The 20622-nt window shown below is 34.5% G+C and overlaps 1 protein-coding gene across 2 annotated transcripts; it reads right to left on the bottom strand.

The window, feature by feature from the left end:
* Positions 1–1014: 1014 nt before the first annotated feature.
* Positions 1015–17190, bottom strand: LOC114351728 (protein rolling stone-like). 2 transcript variants are annotated; one of them, XM_028303027.1, is made up of 5 exons: positions 17076–17190; positions 10135–10538; positions 5607–5717; positions 4361–4556; positions 1015–2640 (listed from the first exon to the last, which is right to left on the bottom strand). In XM_028303027.1, the coding sequence occupies exons 2-5, from the start codon at positions 10418–10420 to the stop codon at positions 2442–2444; spliced, it is 792 nt and encodes a 263-aa protein (XP_028158828.1). In that variant the 5' UTR covers positions 10421–10538; positions 17076–17190; the 3' UTR covers positions 1015–2441. The 2 variants fall into 2 exon arrangements, with proteins under 2 accessions (XP_028158828.1, XP_028158827.1); XM_028303026.1 differs by lacking the exons at positions 10135–10538; positions 17076–17190 and adding an exon at positions 7701–8318.
* Between the last annotated feature and the right edge of the window lie 3432 nt (positions 17191–20622).

Genomic DNA, 20622 nt, shown 5'->3' with positions numbered 1-20622 from the left:
TTTAAATTATACATAAATAATACTTACAAAAATATTTTAATTCACCTGATACACGTGTATGTAGGTTGCTGTGTGGGCTGCAAATTGGTAAAACCCTAAATTTGAACTGTAATCTTTCAGGAAAAAACTATTTTTAATAATAACGGTTCCAACGAACAGCTCTATATCACTTCACTCCAGTAACTGACTGACCCGTGAACATGGCATGGTATAGTTTGTCAATGAACTTAAATCACTATTACACTTAACACTGGGTCTTGGGATTAATGAACCTCGTTGGCCTATCGATTTTCAGCTCAAGTCCATTCACATAGTTTCCTCAAGTTCATACGTAGAGCTTTAATATAGTCTACACACTGGTAGTAGTTTCATTCAGTAGTTATGTTTACTGCATTTAGAGTGCAGTCTATTCGATCGCTTTATCAATAAAAATGCACATTCTAATGACGCATTCATTAACACAATAAAAATGAATTGTCATTACATACTATAATGAATTCGAATCGAGGGTATACTTTTTAATGTATATTTTTTGTGCGTTTGATAGAGTTTGAACTCATTAAAATTCCCCACTATACCTACCATTAAAGCTGTCTGTGGCCGCGCAATCATTATGTTTTATCAAAAATCAAGATTCTTATTAATTTTGTTATTTACAAAATAAAACTTCTTTGTATTAGGTACTTATTTTTTTATTTCATTGTACTTGTTTTTTAATTAAGTTTATGAAATCCAATTCTTAGAAATATTTGAACATAGAAACAAATAAATACCTACCTTAAAGTATGCAAGTACCAAAACCTAGCCATATTAAAAAGATTATTTTTTATAACATTAACTTACATATATTTTGATACATAATTAAAAGTGCATAAAATGCAGTCAAATTGTTAAACAAAAGATATTGTTAATAGGATTTTGCATAAAATAAAATAAAAAATAAATCTGTCTAAAAAAAATAACAATTTTGAATAGAGTTTATAATGTCTGAGATCCCATCTAATGTTTTACTTCCTTAAATTGCTTTTAAAAATGTTGAAAAGTAACGATTAAATTAACAGTATTATAATTTACATGGATTGTTAAGAGATCAGCCTTATTTGGCCATTATAATTTTATTGAGCAAACACGATGTAATATAAGAAAGCAACTAATAATAAACAATACACATATTCGTACTACCTATACTATTACTATTTCGGCATTTCGATAGTTCAAGGTTGAATTTAATTGAATTATTTTCAATAAAATCAACATCAAAATCATTAAAAACACTCACAGCACAACTAACTAACCAATTCATAACAATAGAGGACAGATTGGGAAAAAATACAGGGAGTAAACAATAAAATTGGAAACGGCCTAGAAAATTAATGAAAAATTAACGATCTGGAGAAATAAAGACAATATTGAGCAAAAAGGTTATAACTATTTGTAATATAATATACTCGTATCAAGCAATTGTAGCATACATCTTCTCAAACATAATAAAAAAGGTTAATAACTTACATCACAGTCCGCTTTAAATCAAAATGGTTTATACCTACTATACTACATTTTGTGAGTTTACATCTATTTACGTAACTTAGGTATATGTAAACAGAATTTAATTTCACAATACAATTCTACTTATAATAATAGAACCCATTCAGTTCCCTTATAAACTAAAACAAGTTTTGTTGATATGTCTTTTGATTAATCTGAAAACTCTACATTAAACATGGTATTAAAGTGTAGATTATAGAGTATCGATACTACAACATTAAATAATTTAAAATTATCTAACCTAATGTGATCATACTATGGTGTCATTGATCGGAGAACGTTATGTAATGGTAAGACAGTTGTTTACGTAGTTCTGCCATGGTCGAAGATAAATACGTCATCATGGGGTCACGTCATTTATCACATGCTAGAGAGAGGTCCGAAAAGCAATTGGTCTATATTTCTAGGATTTTGTGGTAAATGGATAAAAAAAATCACAAAATCAAACGTCCAAAACTAGACGTATTAGGACGGGATGATACTCGTACTACGCCAAGCTTAATAATTACTGTTCAAAATAAAGTCTGCCCAAATAACTGCACGCGCAGGAAGATTTAATGAATGCTACTGACAACGCCTTTTTTGAACAAGTTGCGGAGTTTTCAGCTGACACTGTATAGGTTTGTTGTCGACACGACAAAAAGAAAATTGTCTTTGCTGCAATATCAAATAAGTTTGAGCAGCTGTTCACTTTACGACTCCTCGCCAAAGCCGTTGTTGGAGATGCCGGCGGTGGTGCGCAATGGCGTCACGAACAGTCGATCATGGGGTAGATTTTACGAGTTAGATCTTCAAAACTAGACGTAGTAGCTAGGAAGAGTTGCAACTTCAAGTACGCTTATCTGTCTAAAACATGGTCTTTGCTGCAATTCCAAGTAAGTTTGAACAGTAGCACTTTACGACTCCTCGCCGAAGCCGTCGTTGTAGATGCCGGCGGTGGTGCGCAGGCGCCGCGAGATGGCGTCCCTGGCGGCGGCCACGGCCACCACTAGTAGGTGCATCAGCGCCAGGAACAGCGCCGTCAGCGTCACCACCACCAGCGTCTGCTCCGGCTTCGACCAGTCGATCACGGGGTAGATGAAGGCGTTGCCCCAGCTGAAATACAGAAGATGATGATGACAGGTGGCAGTAAACCCATATTTTTATTGCGGAGTCATGCTATAGAGAGATTTATGTCAAATATTCCGGAGAGGCTTACTTTGATTAAAATAAAAGACCACATTGAATCAGACATATCTTGTACTTTGTTACTCCAGCAGGAAAAAAATCCTATACTATTTTTATTTTTCTGATATTAAAATGCTATCAGTACTTCAAAAGCAGGCAAACGATGGGTTTTTACTTAATTAATTAATATAATTATAAATATTTTATCAAAATGAAACAAATTTTACGTTCGTGAAAGGAAAATTCAGAGTATTTCACTAGTTAGTCAAGGGCAACCATAACAGTGCAGTTCATGTAGACAACGAGAATAAATGTTCAACTTCGAATGATCACTTTAACAGGCTATTTAATCACATGTTGCAATGCCGTGAAATTTAATAATGGTTACACGATTCGATATTGTGTGAATATTACCGACTCTACATAATTTATATTTTTCAATGTCCCTGGTCATTAAACTAAGTTAGCGGTGACCTCGTCGAGGTCGACGAATTACGAAATATTATTCGTGTGTACGTCACCGGAATATCTTGATTTATCTCCTTATTATAAAAAGGTCATTTGAAGCTCCAATAGACGATCAAGTACCAATTGCAGGAGTTGCGACACTGCCAAGGTTTCTCCCATTGATCGCACCGACGATATTTCGACATGCTTAGTATTACTAGACAATAAAAATAAATTTTTAGACGCCACCAGCGGCATGCAGTCGTTTAACTATTCAATATATTACTGTCTAACATGGAAATGTAATCATCTAGCTAGCCCATAGATAACTCGTAGATAATTCGACGTGAATTCGGTAGTATGAAGCAACTAAATAAACGGACACCACATAAACATTAATATCCTGAACTGTATAAAACTTCGATAAAACACAAATTGCGTAGGTACAGCAGCAGAATCAAATAATGTATTTAATTGCAAAATCACACCTATTACAACTAGGTAGGTACATTAGATGCCGCTTGATGTGCATTGTATAGGTAATCGTTTATTCATTGATCGTTAGGTAAAATTATAACGTTTTACTGTGTACCTACCATGAGTTTACGTTAGGTGTGCTCGCTAGCGAGTACGTCAAAAATCTCTATGAAGATTTTGTTTCTTGAAAGTAGCCGCTAGGGGCGCTGCACAATATGTCATACAATTAATGTCATTTTTTTACGCAGTCGCTAGCGAGCACACCTAATGTAAACTCATGGTAAGCACACTGATCAATGATAAAATAACGAGATAGTGCCATTGTGCATATGATAGGTACTAAATGACGGTCATTTAGATAAATCTGCTTGTTGACTCATTTCATCCGGAAAAATAGGAAATTAGAAAAACCTACTGTATTTTTGTAACTGGTACAACAACTAATTTGGACAATACACAATCACATACAATCTGTCTTAACTGGTATGGTAATTATCTAGATCTTTGGTAGATCTTTTGTTCTAAGAAAGAATCTAGGTTGTAGGGGAAAAGTTTCAAAATTTATACTGATTTTAAAAAAAATATTGCCTACTCCCGAAAAAATATTGTATCTACTCGTAGTATTGTTACAATCTAATATCATATGTTATCAACACATTCAGTTCATTGTCGCGGAAGGGAAAAGTCAAGTAATTTTCCAAGCAATAGTCAAAAGTCAACTCACGGGTCATTGCCACCTGCGTAGAAGTAGACCACGGTGAAGAGGAGATAAGCCAGCGCGAAGAACAGGGGCTGCATGATGTGCAGCAGCCGGCTGGGGTGCCCCGAGAACACCAGCTCCACGAACATCACTAAAGAGTTGATGCCGTGCAGCATTATGTCCAGAACCGGGTTCGGCGCGTAGTTCTGGATCTTGTTGGCTGGAATTTATAAAAAAAAAACAATTAGATAATGTGCAAAAATCGCTTTCTTCATCATCATCATCATCATCATCAGGATCATTTCTTTAGTCTCTACTGCAGGCAAACGTGGTCGCTCCAAGCAAACTTGGCGGCGCACGGTAGCAGATGAGGCGAAGAAAATCGGCGAGACTTGGAGCGAGATTAAACGCGAAGCTCAAGACCGAACGCAATGGAGGACTGTTGTGGACGCCCTTTGCCCCATCTCGTATTCAGAGGTTAAAGAGGATCTGGCATCCTCGCACTATCCAGGCGGGTTTGAAAGGCATTTATTACTGCTATTAGTATTATTCCATAGGAAAATGTATCCGAGACCCAACAAGGGTCTGAAATGGAATACTTCGTAGAAAAATAACTGTTGTAATATTTTGACTTAATGATATTTTAATGTAACTTTGTTTAAAAGACATCAATGAATAGAATGAAACAAATCAATGAATAGAATGAACCATAGGAAGGAATAGGAAGTAGGTTTGAAACATCTTATGTTAGCGTACTGCTGATATGCAACAACTTTCCCTAAGGGGCTAAAAGTTGATCACATGGATCAACTTTTAGCCCCTTAGGGAAAGTTGTTGCATCCTAGATCAGTCGTGGTAAGTTAAGTTACGGGTTCACTTTACACAATATTACTTTAGGAATACGCAAGTAAATAAGTAACGTACCTACCTTCTTATACATCATCGTGCGCTAACATTTGCAAAACGCACGTCTGTCAATACATAGTACCTTACATTCTGCGTTCGAGGTTTGCCGTAAACCAATATTTGTGGCAAATGTGTAAATAATTCATGGTCAAAACCTAACATAGGCATCTTAGCGAAAATGTAGAGTTCGCTGATTTACAAACCGAAAAAGGTATGATCACAGGATATGACTTAAGAAGGTTTAAGTGTAGTACTTATGTAGTTTTTATAACAAATATATTCTTGAAAAGGAGTTTCTATTACTATTTAACTATTTATTTAATACCGTAAATATTTAACGTTTAAAAGATAAGTTCGAACTTACAAGTTTTTAGGATTCCCCAGTAGAAAACGGTGATGAGGAAAGCCACTGGAATAGTAATGTTGTATAGCACCCAGTAGACCTTCACGTACCATGGCAGCCCGAATGTTGCATCTGAGGAGTAAATAAACAAAAACCTTCCTTAAATGTAACTGATTAAAATTCCTTTTCCTTTTGTAAAGGAAACGAAGACATTATAAGAAGATCAATGGGTATATTAAGTATATTAATAATGGGTATATTATATTAAGCTAGCTTCACCCGCCTGAAATTAAGTTTGTCACCTACTTAAGTTATTATTGTTTAATTATAACCTATTATGTTCTATTATATTCTGATGTTCCTTTTATGTAAAGTTCCATCAAAATCCATATAATAAAGTAGTTTTTGCGTGAAAGAGTAATAAACATAATTACATTTTCAAAAAATTCGCATTTATATTATTGGTAGGATATAAAACGAAGTAAGCTTTAAGATCAAGGTTTCTATCTCATTACAAACACAAACGAGCGTGTCAAACATAGCCGGTGTTGTGTGTGATGACGTCAGTATTAGCATGAACACGAAATTGTTTGTTTATCGCATAACATATTTTAGATCTAGGCCTATTTCAAATATTGAACATTTTAATAATAATTACATATTTAGTCTTGTTCCGTCAATATTATTCAAAGTCACTTTACCTTTTAATAGTGCTGTGGCATAGATCAATTGGAAGTGGCCCTAAATTACTTAATAAGTACCTATTCCGATAGTCCGATAGTGATACTAGACTATTTTATTGAATTTACATTAATAAAGCGAGGCGCGAGATATGCTGTTAGAAACGTCTAGTAACATGATAACATTACAATTATAAATTGACATTACGAGTAACTATCTAACTAGGTACTTCGCAGCTGCACTGTATTTTCTGGAACTGGGTAGGTATCTTCATTCTTTTATGACTCTACATAGATTTTGTGGAATCTAGCTTGGTTAGATTTCGTAAATTTCTTACAGCTATAACTAAAAAAAAAATTATTCGAGTAGGAAATTAACATGTTTCACAATTTTAGAAGTATGTGAGGATATTATATTTTGTAAATAATTATTATCCGGTTATAATGATTTACAACATAATCAATTACCATGAAAAAAAAATTCTGCCGTTCTACGACTACCTGCTGAGGTAGTAAAGCAATTTTTTCATGCCCTTGGACTGGGGGAGTTTAGTAAAGATTAGTTTGTCTGTATCGGATCGCTTTTCGCGAAAACCTTAGACTGCTGAACGAACTGAAAATATTGAAATACGTATACTTTCTAATACAATATTATTTGTTCTTATCTAAAAATAAGTTTATTAAAAGTATAGAATTAAGAGATTAAGAATAATACAAATAATTAACCTACATAGACTAAATATTTACAAATAAAAAAGAGTAACATAACCTTTTTCAAGTTTTTTCGTTTTATTAGTCATAGGGGATAAAAGATAGAGCCCTTGTGATCTGCCGTTAGGGCTCCAAGCGGCACGAGGTCGGTCGGCCGCGAGACGTGATCTCAACTTAGCTACGTGCGCCCGATCTTTATTATTAACAATAGACATGGACAGGATAATTATAAAAACATCATTTAACCACAAAATAAAAGCACAAAATTTGTTCTTAGACAATAACTTAACTCTAATTTGGAGTAAAGTAATGGACTTCGATTACTATTGTTGAAGTTTTGAAGTAAAGAATAATAATTTCATAAATAAAAAAATAGGTAAACAGTTCGACTATTCGATTGATGGTTGGACGAGCAAAGTAAAGTTCAACAATTATAAGTATGAACCTTGGTTCTAATTAGTCCGCCAGAGGATGTAGTTAGTGTTCACATTCATTCCAGCCTAGACGTTTGCTGATAAAGATATTTAAGGCCGTAAATACTTTCCTAACTAGGTCTTTCCGAAGACTTTAACGGAAACGAAAACTTTGTACACGTTTATCTAATATTTTATCAAAGATACATTTATTCGTCGGTGAAAAAGAAACAAACAAAGCTACAGCGTCATCGGACGTCACTCAAAACAAAGCGTTATAAATATTCGAGGTCATTGAAACGAATGCTTACCAATCGGTCTTCGAAAGTATGCATAGGCGGAGATGGCAGTGGAAAATCCAATGGTTCCCACTATGAGGATGAAGCCCCAGTGCGTGAAGTAAATCAGCCAGTAGGCCAGGTGAGGCTCCAAAATTAACGAGGCGACGCACACGCACGCCGAAAACAGGAAGAGGAAAAGTCGCAGAAGTAATAGAGGCCATGACAGGTGGTTGTTCTGCCAGCAGCTCACGTAGAAGTCCGAAGGCGAGCTGTGCTCGAGAAGACACTTCCTCCACCTGAGGTTCTTGAAGCACGCCACACTTTCCATTGTACGTAACGACTTTTACGGTTACACTCACAAAGCACCGTCCGGCTACTGGCCTTTTGGCCTTGTTTCGCGGGCTGCTCACCGCTTAATGAGCAAAACTGCAACGTTCCTTATTACGATACTATCAATAAATTATATTGAAACAATATCACAACACGGGACCGCGTTTATCGCAGCTTGTTTTCGCATCTGTACTGACTGGTTCTGGAGAAAACAGCGAAATCAACGAACCGTAGGACTGCGATGCGATTGAGAGACTGAACTTGTTGCTTATTCAACAGTCAAGGTCTTACGACATAACCTAGTTCGTCGGCGGTTGGCCGAACGAAGACGATAATTTTAGCGACCGATTGTACAAGTGCAGTGTCTATATGCTTTATTAATTGCATTCGACTGCGCATGCAAATTAGTATAATTAGTTTTAATTCACTTGTTTCCTAATTCTCGTGTAGTTTGATCGCTAGGAAGCGATAACTTATCATGACCGTGAGATTACCTGGAATGCCATAAGTAAGACTTAAATGCAATGTATTTTGAATACACGCGAGATGACACAATTTTTTGTGTTTTTTGGCACGCATGATGATATCAGCAGTTGTTGTAACTCATGGCTTTATGGCGCTTTTAACCCATAGGTTACCATTTACGCTCTGCATTTAGTGCCTAATGCACGTGTTATTGCAAAACCGGCGGATTTATATTAATGTAGAGTCATTATTATACGGGTCCTATTACCCAATGTGTTTACTGACATTAATAGGTATCGAACATTGGTCTTTTGCGTCTTATTGTAGGTACTTTACTCAGTACTTTAAAATGTCAACCACAATATTCGTTCATTGAACCAAATTGATCACTTTACTTTTCTCTTGAGTTGGTGTTAAGCATCAACTTTTACCTGCTTACGCGATTTATTGTATTTTTGCAATAGAGGAAAATAACCAAATATAGAAATACTCGTAATTTAGTTTTGGAATAAGGTTATTAAGTATTCAAAATGGCTTTGTTTTGAAGTAATGAACTTCTCTTCAACTTTTCGAGTTTTATTAATATTCAAATTCAAGTCATAGCATGTTTAAATTATACACGCTTAATTGGTCACTATCATAATAAAATAAGGATGATGTTTAGATGTTATAATTTTTTAAACCTTATTTGTTAATAACATTTAACATTAGTAGTGTTTCGTGGATTTATTGCAATTTTATAATACCACACTCATGTAATTAATTGCGAAACCTACCCTTGATAACTCTACTAATTCAAATGTGTAATAAACTATATTTATATAATATAATATTTTTAGTAATTACTCGTATTTATTTAGACAGAACAAAGAGGAATACCTACCCATTTTGTGCCTTAATAATAAAGCAGAACGCTCCTTAATTGAACTGTGTTCAATTTTTAATTGGCTCCCAGCTGCTCTTGTATTTCGCAAATAAAATAAAATCTAAATAAAATGTACCAACTAATTTAATTAAGTTAAGACTAGTAAGGGAAGCAGATAACTACTGAATTGAGTAATTTTGTTGCATTTTTCTCCGAAATCAAATGGTGGGTACATAAATATTCAGTTATTTATGGATGATGATGGAAATTATTTCCGTAGCTCGACTTGCTCTACTAAGTCTAAGAGATAAAAGAGCAGGCCAGGTGTTTGACAGCGGGGAGCATACCTCAGCCTGGCATAAGAATAGATCGATTCAGCATGCCAAACCTGAATACTCGTTTATCATTCTCAACAAATGTTCGCGATTAACATTCTCATCATGCTTTTTCAAGAGCCTATATTTATTTTCCTGCCACGACACGTCATATAAATACACCTTATTACGTGCATCCCATTTTTGGAGAGCCTCGACTCTACTTGAGTTGAAGTGCGTAAAAGATTATGCTGTTTGCTTGCCGACATGCGACGGTTGTGTAGTTTATTGTAAACATTGACATACGTTTACTCATTTACACTTAAGTTAATCAGGTATTTGTGATCATCAGTCATTGTAATATCGCCATTGCTAGATTTTTAATTAGCAAAAATAAAAATATTTCTTAATAAACACAATTTTTTCACTAAAAGAATGCATTTAACAAACAAACCGTCTGAACATTCCATTCTCTATTTAAACAACTTACCAGGCAGTTGCTTTCTGGGTTTCTTCACGCACATGGCGATACCGAATGCCGACTCCAATGCGACCATGAGCAGTCCCCAGTGGGTCATGTACAGGAAGAACATTTCTATTGGGCCCCAAAAGGAGCTGAGGGACCAGGTGGTCACAGATAGCGCCCAGAGGAGGATGGGGACTCGCCAGTAAAGAGGCGATATGCTGTCAAAGCAGCTTTTTCCGAATTGGTCTGTGGTGGGTTCTTCGTACGCGCCGTATGCGCACGAGCGAGGAGTCCAGGCCCATCGCGTCATCTTGCTTGTCTTTGACCTGTCTGTTGTATGAATTGACAGTGACCTTTTGCAACTCACGCACTTAATGCTCTAAGTTGGAGAGGTCATATATTGCATCCATGCAAACTTTGGTATGAATCTGGAAGAAATTAAAGAACACATTAGATAACTCTATTTTGAAAAATTCAAATCGATTTTTCAAGTTATTAAAATTATTCTAATTATATCATAACATTTTAGAAATACCTAAACATTAGTTTTTTATGAACTACACTACAATTAAGTATACATGTATGTATTTATGGTTTTACCATCATTTGTGTGTATTACTCATAGCTGGGCACCGTTAATCAAATAGTTAACTTCGTTAAACGTTAAAACGTTACATTTAGCAAGATTTAACGGAAGTTAACGTTAATCGTTAATCCGTTAACACATTGTCATGATAATAAAACGAAAAAAATAATTGTATGCAAGGTTCAAATAATTTCGAAAACTTGAGCGATAGCTCATGGAATTTATTCCTCTTTTATGTTTGCGCTACAAGCTTTCGAAATTATTTGAACCTTGCATAAGTAGGGTAAACCAGAGAGTGATTGCCCACTGGTAGTGATTGCCCGCTTGAAGAACAATATTGTCAGGTGCTGACTTTGAATCACTCTAGTTAGATTTGAATTTACTGTGTAGAGGGCTCCGAGATCAATGTACAAGTAAATTTAAAATTTACAATAGGAAACACTAAAAAATACAGTTATGGCGGATTTTGTCAAGACGGGTGAAAATGTTACTCAAACAGGTAAAGACTTTAACAATTTTACTAAGGAATTACTTGCTTAGAGGTAAATTTTTTTTTGCAAGTTATTTAATATTCAACGAATGGTGTATGGTCATGATGAAATTATAAGTGTTTTCTCCATTATCAATGAAAATAACTAATAAAATTTGATTTCTAACGGTCANTGAGGGACCAGGTGGTCACAGATAGCGCCCAGAGGAGGATGGGGACTCGCCAGTAAAGAGGCGATATGCTGTCAAAGCAGCTTTTTCCGAATTGGTCTGTGGTGGGTTCTTCGTACGCGCCGCAAGCGCAGGAACGAGGAGTCCAGGCCCATCGCGTCATCTTGCTTGTCTTTGACTGATGTCTGTTGTATGAATTGTCAGTGACCTTTTGCAACTCACGCACTAAATGCTCTAAGTTGGAGAGGTCATTTGCATCCATGCAAACTTTGGTATGAATCTGGAAGAAATTAAAGAACACATTAGATAACTCTATTTTGAAAAATTCAAATCGTTTTTTCAAGTTATTAAAATTATTCTAATTATATCATAACATTTTAGAAATACCTAAACATAAAATTTTTATGAACTACACTAGAATTAAGTATACATGTATGTATTTATGGTTTTCCCATCATTTGTGTGTATTACTTAACTTTACTTGAATGGAATAGTTTTGTCTAGAATCGTGTGAATTGTCGCACCGGTAAATAGCGAAATACCTAAATTAGCTTAGTTGGCAAATCCTATTATGTTTGCATTTTGATATAAAACTACAAAACGAAACGTTAATTAGGTGTAGGTACTTTCAATTTTAATTTTAAAGTTTAAAGATTTGGTCCAGCCAGATGTCTTGTAGATCACTGCAGCCTTACTCCTACAATAAACAGTATCGAATTTGACCATCTATCAAATTCCGACTACTTATACCAAGGCAAACTATTCAGCACCTCGACATGGAGGCCATTTCAAATTTTTTGCATACTTTATGACACCAGTGTGGTTGGTCATGAGCTTAAGGTTTGACCTGAAGATGAGGTGCTATGAATATTCATAAATTATTATTAATTAATTCATCAAAACGCGCGAGGTTTTATTCATGTCGAATTATGACTTCAATGAAAATGAGTTGGTAAATGATGAGCATGATGGAATAAAAATAAACTAAATATTTGTATAATGAAATGATGCTTATTTGTCTTTATAAAATAAAATGAAAAGGTTGTTTCATCCAAAAATAAGTTTTTGTAATAAAATTATAAGATAATTGAAGCGTAAACATACGCCAATCAGTTACATTCTATCGAACCTTAAAAAGGTTAAAAATATAGTGAACTCTACTTTGATTTTTAAAGATCAATCAGTCTATGTGATTTATATTGTCCCACACTGTGATGCTAAACAACGTCGTACGCATCGTGTCATAGCGCAACCAGTGTCGTGCACATAAGACCCTCTTCCAAATTGTCAAATTTAATGCGTGATGGATTAGTTTTGAAAGGTACCTATGTCAAGGTCGAAGCTATGACAAGTGAGGTCTCTTACCGGTCAAAAATTGGCACAACCATGGGCTTAGCCTACTTCTATCGAGTAACATTAGCCTGCGGCTCTACAATGGTGAATTTGGGAACGAAATACATTTCCTTCCAGTGTAAACTGTAACACTACTCTTGAGTTAAAATATGAGTCTTTAGTTATCGAATGACGCTCAAAGTTTGACTGGAAGGATGAATATGGTTGTAGAGCTATCAAGTAAAATGAATAAATTAAAAACAGATTTCCCCAATTGCACCATTTCATTAGCAGCAACAGTAGGGGAGCAACTACATGGTCGAAAATCCGACTGATTGGGGAGATCCGTTCCCAACGCCTATTTCCCAAACCAATTTTCTTAAGGTGTGTATTTTCATATTTTGTTTACGAAATGAAGTTAATAACTTAATAACAGTTTTTATGAAGGGATTGAAATACCGAATCATACCATGAAGGTTGCTGACCGACTCGAATGGAGTTATGGCAGTAGTACCGGCACTTTACGTAAAATTACCACATAGTAATTAACGATCTATGATTTATGAATGACATTGATGTAAGTCCACCCAAGGTTAAGAGGTCCATCAACAGATGTCAATGTCACTTAACCAACTTGCAAGCTTTAATGCATGTTTTGGCTATATCTATTCAGATTTTGTCAATGAACGCGTCATTTCAAATGCATTAGTTTTTTATACTAATTTATTGTACATAAATTGTAAATTTAATATACCTATTTCAATAACTTGTTATGTTATAATTGATTTTTTTCTTACTTTATCATAATCTGTCACCAAGTGTGTTTTTATTTGTGGTGCACACTGTGCACCTGTGCACTGCACAGTACTAAAACCGGTTTGTTTAGGAGCTAAGTTATTACAGTTGTAAAGGAACTTGCTAAAGGCTTTGTACCTACTACTAACCAATTTTCTCCGTTGTTAGTTGTCTTTTCCGTGCTGTTTTCTTAAATATTGCACCTAAATATTTCATTGGATTTGGAAAACGGAAGTTAATGAAATACCTACTAAAACAATCGCATATCTACCTACATAATGACGATAGTCGATGGCGAGCATATTTAACGATACAATGTATGGATAAAAGGGCTGATATGTCATATCAGCCTTTCATAAAAATTATATATCTACTGAATTTTGTGATGAGTAAAGTCCTATCACAACAAGTATAATTAAGTCAACATTCTTTCCATATTTCTGAACAGAACAAAATTAGCACGCGATCCGGTTTATTACTTTTTGTTTTATTAACGATGCACTTCGACCAGATTTCTTTTATGTAAAGTCATCTTGATAATCTTTCGGAGGGGATTTTCTAAAGATCACATGTTCAGTCTAGATTCTAGTGTTTGCTTATCATTTATAGTTCTGTTTTATGGTATAAAATAATAGCAGTGATATAAAGCAGTTTTCTCTTCTAACTTCCGACGAATGGGCATAATATGACCTGTACCTAAATTAAGAGCTATTCTAAACTTGGACTGTGTAGGTATGTGAAGTTAATTTACATATTCTCGTACCTCGAAACCAACAAAAAGACAAACAGTTTAATTCATTAGTATGTTTGGACAGTCAAAATTGATGCAAAAAATAAGATTGTTAGATCCTTAATAATTATAGTGCTTTACGTCAATTGATTCAATGACGGTAGAGTTAATTGCTGTAACCAGGAAGGCTAGGTACGCAATGGAAAATAATCAGTGGAATCGTAATTATGATCTGAACGACAATCCGCACATCAGACTATACATTTTTGTTGTAAAATCTCTCTTATAACAACTGCGTAAGATGCCACAGTGTTTTTTTATGATTTTCCATCGCTGTACATTTTTTGTTATGGTTATTTATCATTAGTTTTCAGTGCCAAAGTCGTACCAGTCCGCTTCACATTCATAGCAATATATTTAGTGGACTTTGAACTTCTCTGAATTAAATTAACATAAATCTTATTGAAAATTTAATCGATGGTGTTTTCAATAGGCAAACTATTCAATGACATAACCTGATTATTGTTAATTAAAGGCAAGGGTAGAGAAACCCGCGGATCCGCTCGGCCCAGTTGACCTCAGGATGCGCAGGCGATGTTCTCCGCGTTCGTGATTCACGTAAGTCTTGTATTTTGTATAATATGAGCTACTCAGAGAAACATTCGAACACATAGTATTTTACTATGCTTTAAAATTGCGCTCTCTGTGTGAAGAGGTTTGCCTATACATACTCGTATAACTATAATAATAGCAGCAGTTACATAGGTAAATGTACAAATGGTTTAAGACTGCTTTAGGTATTCTGTTCTACATGTAACAATATCGTACCGTGGTAGTTTTCGATGCACTAATCTTATGTTGATTTATACTAAAATCAAAACCAAATCCTTTTCATGTAGCTAACTTACTCTTATTTTTTCTAGTAAGTAAAGTACATATCCTTAAATTGTACATATAGGCAAAAGGGATTTAAACCATAACAAAGACTCAAAAAGTGCTAAGTAACAATTTAGGACATGACCAACTTCCGTCTCTACTTTATCAATTGTAAGTAATAAGTGGTGAAATTGAATACTTAAAACTTATTAAGGTTAATCTAAATCGGCTTGAATCTAGTTTTGGTCACTTACTCGTAAGTTAGGAACATTTAATTTTGTAACAATGGGGATGTTGCCTGGGTCAAAAAGCAAGAGTGTTAATTAATCCGTCAGTTAACTTATCAAAAAATACTCTACACGTATTTTTCACTTTTTCAAACTAATGAAAATTTCAAGAGATAAAGCGCCCCAAAGTTCATAAGAAGAGGCCCGTGACGTCAACGCTTGCTTAAAAATGCCGCTCGTTGTGACGTCGTGCGCAACTTCAACGCACCATAACTATGTAATTATTTGTTGGATTGACAAATAAAAATATATGTGTCCAATATTTTTTGATATTAAACATTACGGGACTAAAAAATTTTTTTTAGGCAACTAGCCTATTTAACTGCATCTGACTGAAAGGCGTATAGGGAAACATGGGAATTTTGCTCATAGTTTAATTCAATACTTAATATGTTTTTTAGGTGACATACATTTGTAGATCATTAGCAATTAGTTGTAACTGTAAGTTGCCCAAACCTTGTAAAATAAAATAAATTAAACTGAACTTAATTAGCTAGCATTTGATGGTAATCATACCTAACCATTGATTGAGTTAATTATTTGTTTCACATTTAAAGATATAAAACAGTTGGCACCAGATTTAGTACTTGACTGACAGTCATTAAGCATTCTAAGCGCTATAGGGCTTTAAGTAAGCAATTTTACAGTCAATAGATTGCTTAGTGAAGTAATTCAGTGTTTCTAAACATCCGCCTAAGGAATGCTACTCGGTTATTATATCTCATGGAGTCAGTCGCTCACTGAGCCTTCATTTCTCAATACTGTTATTTTCTCTAATACGATAATGTGACAGTATGTACTTGTCAGTCAGTACTGTACTGACTGTTGACTGGAACGTTTCAACCTCTTGTGGTTTAAGGTCTAAACCACTAATTAACATACCACTTTAATAAACTTTTAAGTACTTGCTTTACACATTTTAGTAGGTAGTAATGAAATACAATTTGTGTACATGGATGTTTAAGGGTACGAATAATTTTTAGTCTAGATAAGTTATAGAAAATATGTGAAAATTTTAGAGTGTAGAATGAGCAGAATAGGGAAGCATTAGCCGTAAAAATGACGTTACTACAAACATGAGTGGTAAAATCTTGTTAAAAATTTAACAATGTAGGTACATTTTCCGTAATAGATAACTTAAAAATATATACATAGTAAGGCTGTATAATACTTATTAGCAGCCATAGCGATAATTGTCTGCACATTCTTACAAAATTAATCAGTACTTATCGCCCATTAGCCTAGAATTAGGGACTGGTTAGGTCCTTTTAGGTCAGTTGATTGGCTACCTTCCTTAGACTAGCATTTAACTTAGGTCGAGGATTTCTGGTAATTCAACGCGTGCATACATTATCTTGGGCACAGGTTTGGTGCCTAACTAAACTACCTAGGTACGAGTATCGGTTGCGGTTAGTATTTATAAATCACGCTAGTGATTTTGGCACGAACGATCTTTGTTGCAGAAATAATTTATGACACTATTTTTGTACTAACATAATGTAGAGAGTTTATTGACTTTTGCACACTAACTATTATCGTTAAAATTGTGAATTAACTAAATATTGTTAGGTATACTAAAAACTTGAAGAATAAAATAAGAACCATTATTTCCTAAAAACAATTAATATGGACCAAAAATTGTGCAGCAACCCAAATACAGTAAGAAAAATAAAAATAATTATTTTTCCATTCATCTTACCCGTCATATTTCGCACACAAAACACTGAGAACGTATTATCGTGAGTTAGCGCGGATTGCGGTGGGTGAGCGCGCGTCGTGCGCGTATTTCGGCGCGCGACTGGTGCGGAGATGCTGCGAGCGCGTGCGCGTGCGACCCGGCGCAAGGTCACGGAGCCGCATCACTAGGCTTTAGCGCCACAGCCACAGACCGGTTAGGGTACAAACTCAGGCTGTTTGGTCGTGTGAAGATAAGTGGCAATCCCCAAGGCTTGGTTTACGCATGGTACTTACTGGAACAAATAATGAGTAAGGTGTAGACTCTACCAACTATGTCAGATCGCCATGGCAGGACCGGTTACTTTGGTAGTCACAAAGTCAGGTTGTTTGGTCTTGTTACTCTTGTATACCTAACTACCAATTCCCCAAGGTTTGGCCTACGCATGTTAAAACTTGGGAGGAAATATGGTGTCTCTACGGTAGAGAGACAGAGCCTGTACCCAACATACGAGTACATGTATTGTGATAGATCGCAATGGCAAATCAAGTCTTTGATTGTACATAATAATATGGCCGGGATGGAGCTGGTTTCAAGTAAACATAAGAGAAAAAATTATACGGGTAACTAAGAATTATTTGTGTCCTTGAAGATACAATGTAGAGTTCGACGAAGTCATTCGTAGTCGTTACTGTATATCGTTATTATGAAGTTATTTCTGTTTACTAACTTAAAAATTACCTACTTTCATTACCACCATAAAGTAGACCACACGCTATAAACTCCAAAATAAATCTGTCGCACCGTTTAATCACCATCGCGACCACAATTTACGCGTCGATTTTACACATCATAAGTGACTTACTTTGAATATCACATTAAGGCTATGGTGTGGGTTCTCCCTCACAAGGTTTTGGAGCAACCGAATGCATTAGCGAAATTCAAAGGCTTCACTATTGTGATGTCACATAATATCATGGTCAACTACAGCTGGTATGTCAGGTAAGACTTATTTTTTCAATTTGGCAAAGATTATTCTTATCCACTCCATAAAATAACTCAGTTTAAAATTAAAAAAAAAATGTGGATTTGCTTCTCTAACAGTTACCACTAACACGCCGACGTCGTCGTTGTTACCCACGTTTGTAGGGTTCCTTATTTTTGATACATATAATAGAGCTGAATCTAGAGTGGTTTTACGATCAGTGAAGCTTTTGACATCTTATTTATTTAACAGATTTTAACCTAAATAAGTATGAAGATTTAGTTCCATATTGGGAAAAAGTAAAAAAATATATTAATGAAGCATTGAGAATACGGTCACGAAAATGACCTAGGTCTATCAACGTTGACCCCATGGACCATTGGCAACGGAAAATGCACGCCTGAATAACTAATGCTCCATTAAAGGATTCAATGAAGAGGAAAATTTGACCTGCATCAGTTTTTATTTAAGATGAGGTCATACGCAGGGATGTGAATGAGGATGTTGAACTCAAAAAGAACGGAGGTTGCTATTTATAAAGCATTTAAAATTAATATCAAAAAAAATTATATGTATAAATAAATATATTATTTTTAAATTAAGCTCGTATTACCGTACCCATTCAAGAAGATTTTTGCTTTAATATAAGTAAATAGCATATTTTTTCTGCTAAATTCTATAAATTAAGAATTAAGGGTCAGGGTTTATTCATTCCTGTGTTACATACCTTCTAACCGGTAAAAAAGTATTATATTTTTAAAGAAAAACAAAGGAAAAACTAGTTGGATTAGGCTTTTTCAGATTGAACCACTTGCTGTTGTTTCACAGTTTTAACTGAGCGCCTTGACGTGCACAATTCGATTCAAGTCCGAAATAAGATTTATTGCTTTTCACTTTTTAAAAGGATAGTTTAGTAAATTAGTCAGTGTATTAGATAAGATAATTTAAATTAGGTTGTACTACTAACTTTTTTAATCCTAGTACCTCCCTTGTTTTTAAATAGGTACCTACTCTACTAGGTACTGCCTGTGGTAAATTATTATTATAGAGAACGAAGGGACGTGCTTCTGTTGTTCTGTAGTAGTGGTGACTAAATAAATTACTTGATGAGAATACGAGTATCTTTTGAAAAAGAAGTAAGTAGGTTTTATTATTAAGTAAAAAAAAACTAATGTGAGTTTTTTTATTTCACACCGATATCACAACTTAAATAATATACCTAAGGTAAAGAATATACACAGTCAATACTGGAACTCGTGATTTCCGAAACAAAGTTAGAGATATTATAGTATTGTCACAATCGTGCTTACAAAATGTAAATAGTACCTAAATAATATCATGCTAATATTGCTTAAGCAATCTCACAAACTAAATTACATTACAATTCAATCACAATTTCTCTACATTGATTATAATATGTATTAGGTGATCGAATTTGATAGAAAATGAATTTAGTAAAGTTTACACATAATAAATCCAAATACAGTATACAAATCGCCTTATCTTTTAAATATCACATTACATTTTATTGACAATGAAAACTAGTAAGCTAGGTATATTCAAGACGTGTTTGCAATTTACATAAATCGTAGTTACAGACAGATCTTTAAAACGATGAAATACCTTCCGGTAAAAAAATACTGTAGGTAAATTTCAGCAAGTAATATATGCATGCCTGAAAAAGTATAATTTTGGGCTGAGCCCAATAAATACCTAGTCCACATCTATTTATGTAAGGCAGGACAAAAAATACTTGACGCCTGCAATAGGTAAAATTAATCTAATATTATTATTACCACTCATTAATGTATTCATACATTTACAAAATAAAACTAATCGGATAATTCTTCATTCATTAACAAGACCCAAATATTTATCATACTAAATTAGACCTAATACATTCACAGCTGAAAATTTATAATATTTTAATTGATACATGCGAGAATAGTTCATATAAATGACATACACATAATCTTAATTAATTTAAAATGGTACAACCAATTTTATTATTATTGCCTAAATAGTATTTTAACCACATTAATTCTTAGTACAAGTGATTCAGAATAAAACTAATAATGATTCACATAAATATAAATGCATGCTCAGATAACATAATCTTAAAAAATAATATTGAAGCATATTTTTATTATTATGTCCGTAAAATATAAAGGCACCTCTTGTTGACTCCACTGTTACTACGGAGACTGGCAAGTATTTACAGTGGCGCCAACTAGTGACAGGTGGCGCAAATATACTAGTCCTGAAATCAACCGACCATACAGTATTATTTCTATATGGCTTCAACGCAACTTTCAAAATGAGGAATGTTTTTGCATTACGAAAGTTTCACTCAGTTATCCCGGTATCTGATGTAGTTTGTTAAGACGAATGACCAATAAGCATATGTTAGTGTAATAATATTTGCTTAACCATATAGGTACGTATAGTTCAGAAAAATACAGACAGAAGAATTACGAACTTCAGAAACCGGGTATCAATGATTTTATTGATATAGAGACTTAGAGCCTGCGACATTTTAAACCTACTTACAAATAAAAGTAAAACATATCTAGTTAATTATACAGT

The sequence above is a fragment of the Ostrinia furnacalis genome, unplaced genomic scaffold, assembly GCF_004193835.3.
Source record: "Ostrinia furnacalis isolate ACB-3 unplaced genomic scaffold, ASM419383v2 OfSCF1172, whole genome shotgun sequence".
NCBI classification, from domain to species: domain Eukaryota; kingdom Metazoa; phylum Arthropoda; class Insecta; order Lepidoptera; family Crambidae; genus Ostrinia; species Ostrinia furnacalis.
This window is presented reverse-complemented; position numbering and strand designations above follow the sequence as displayed.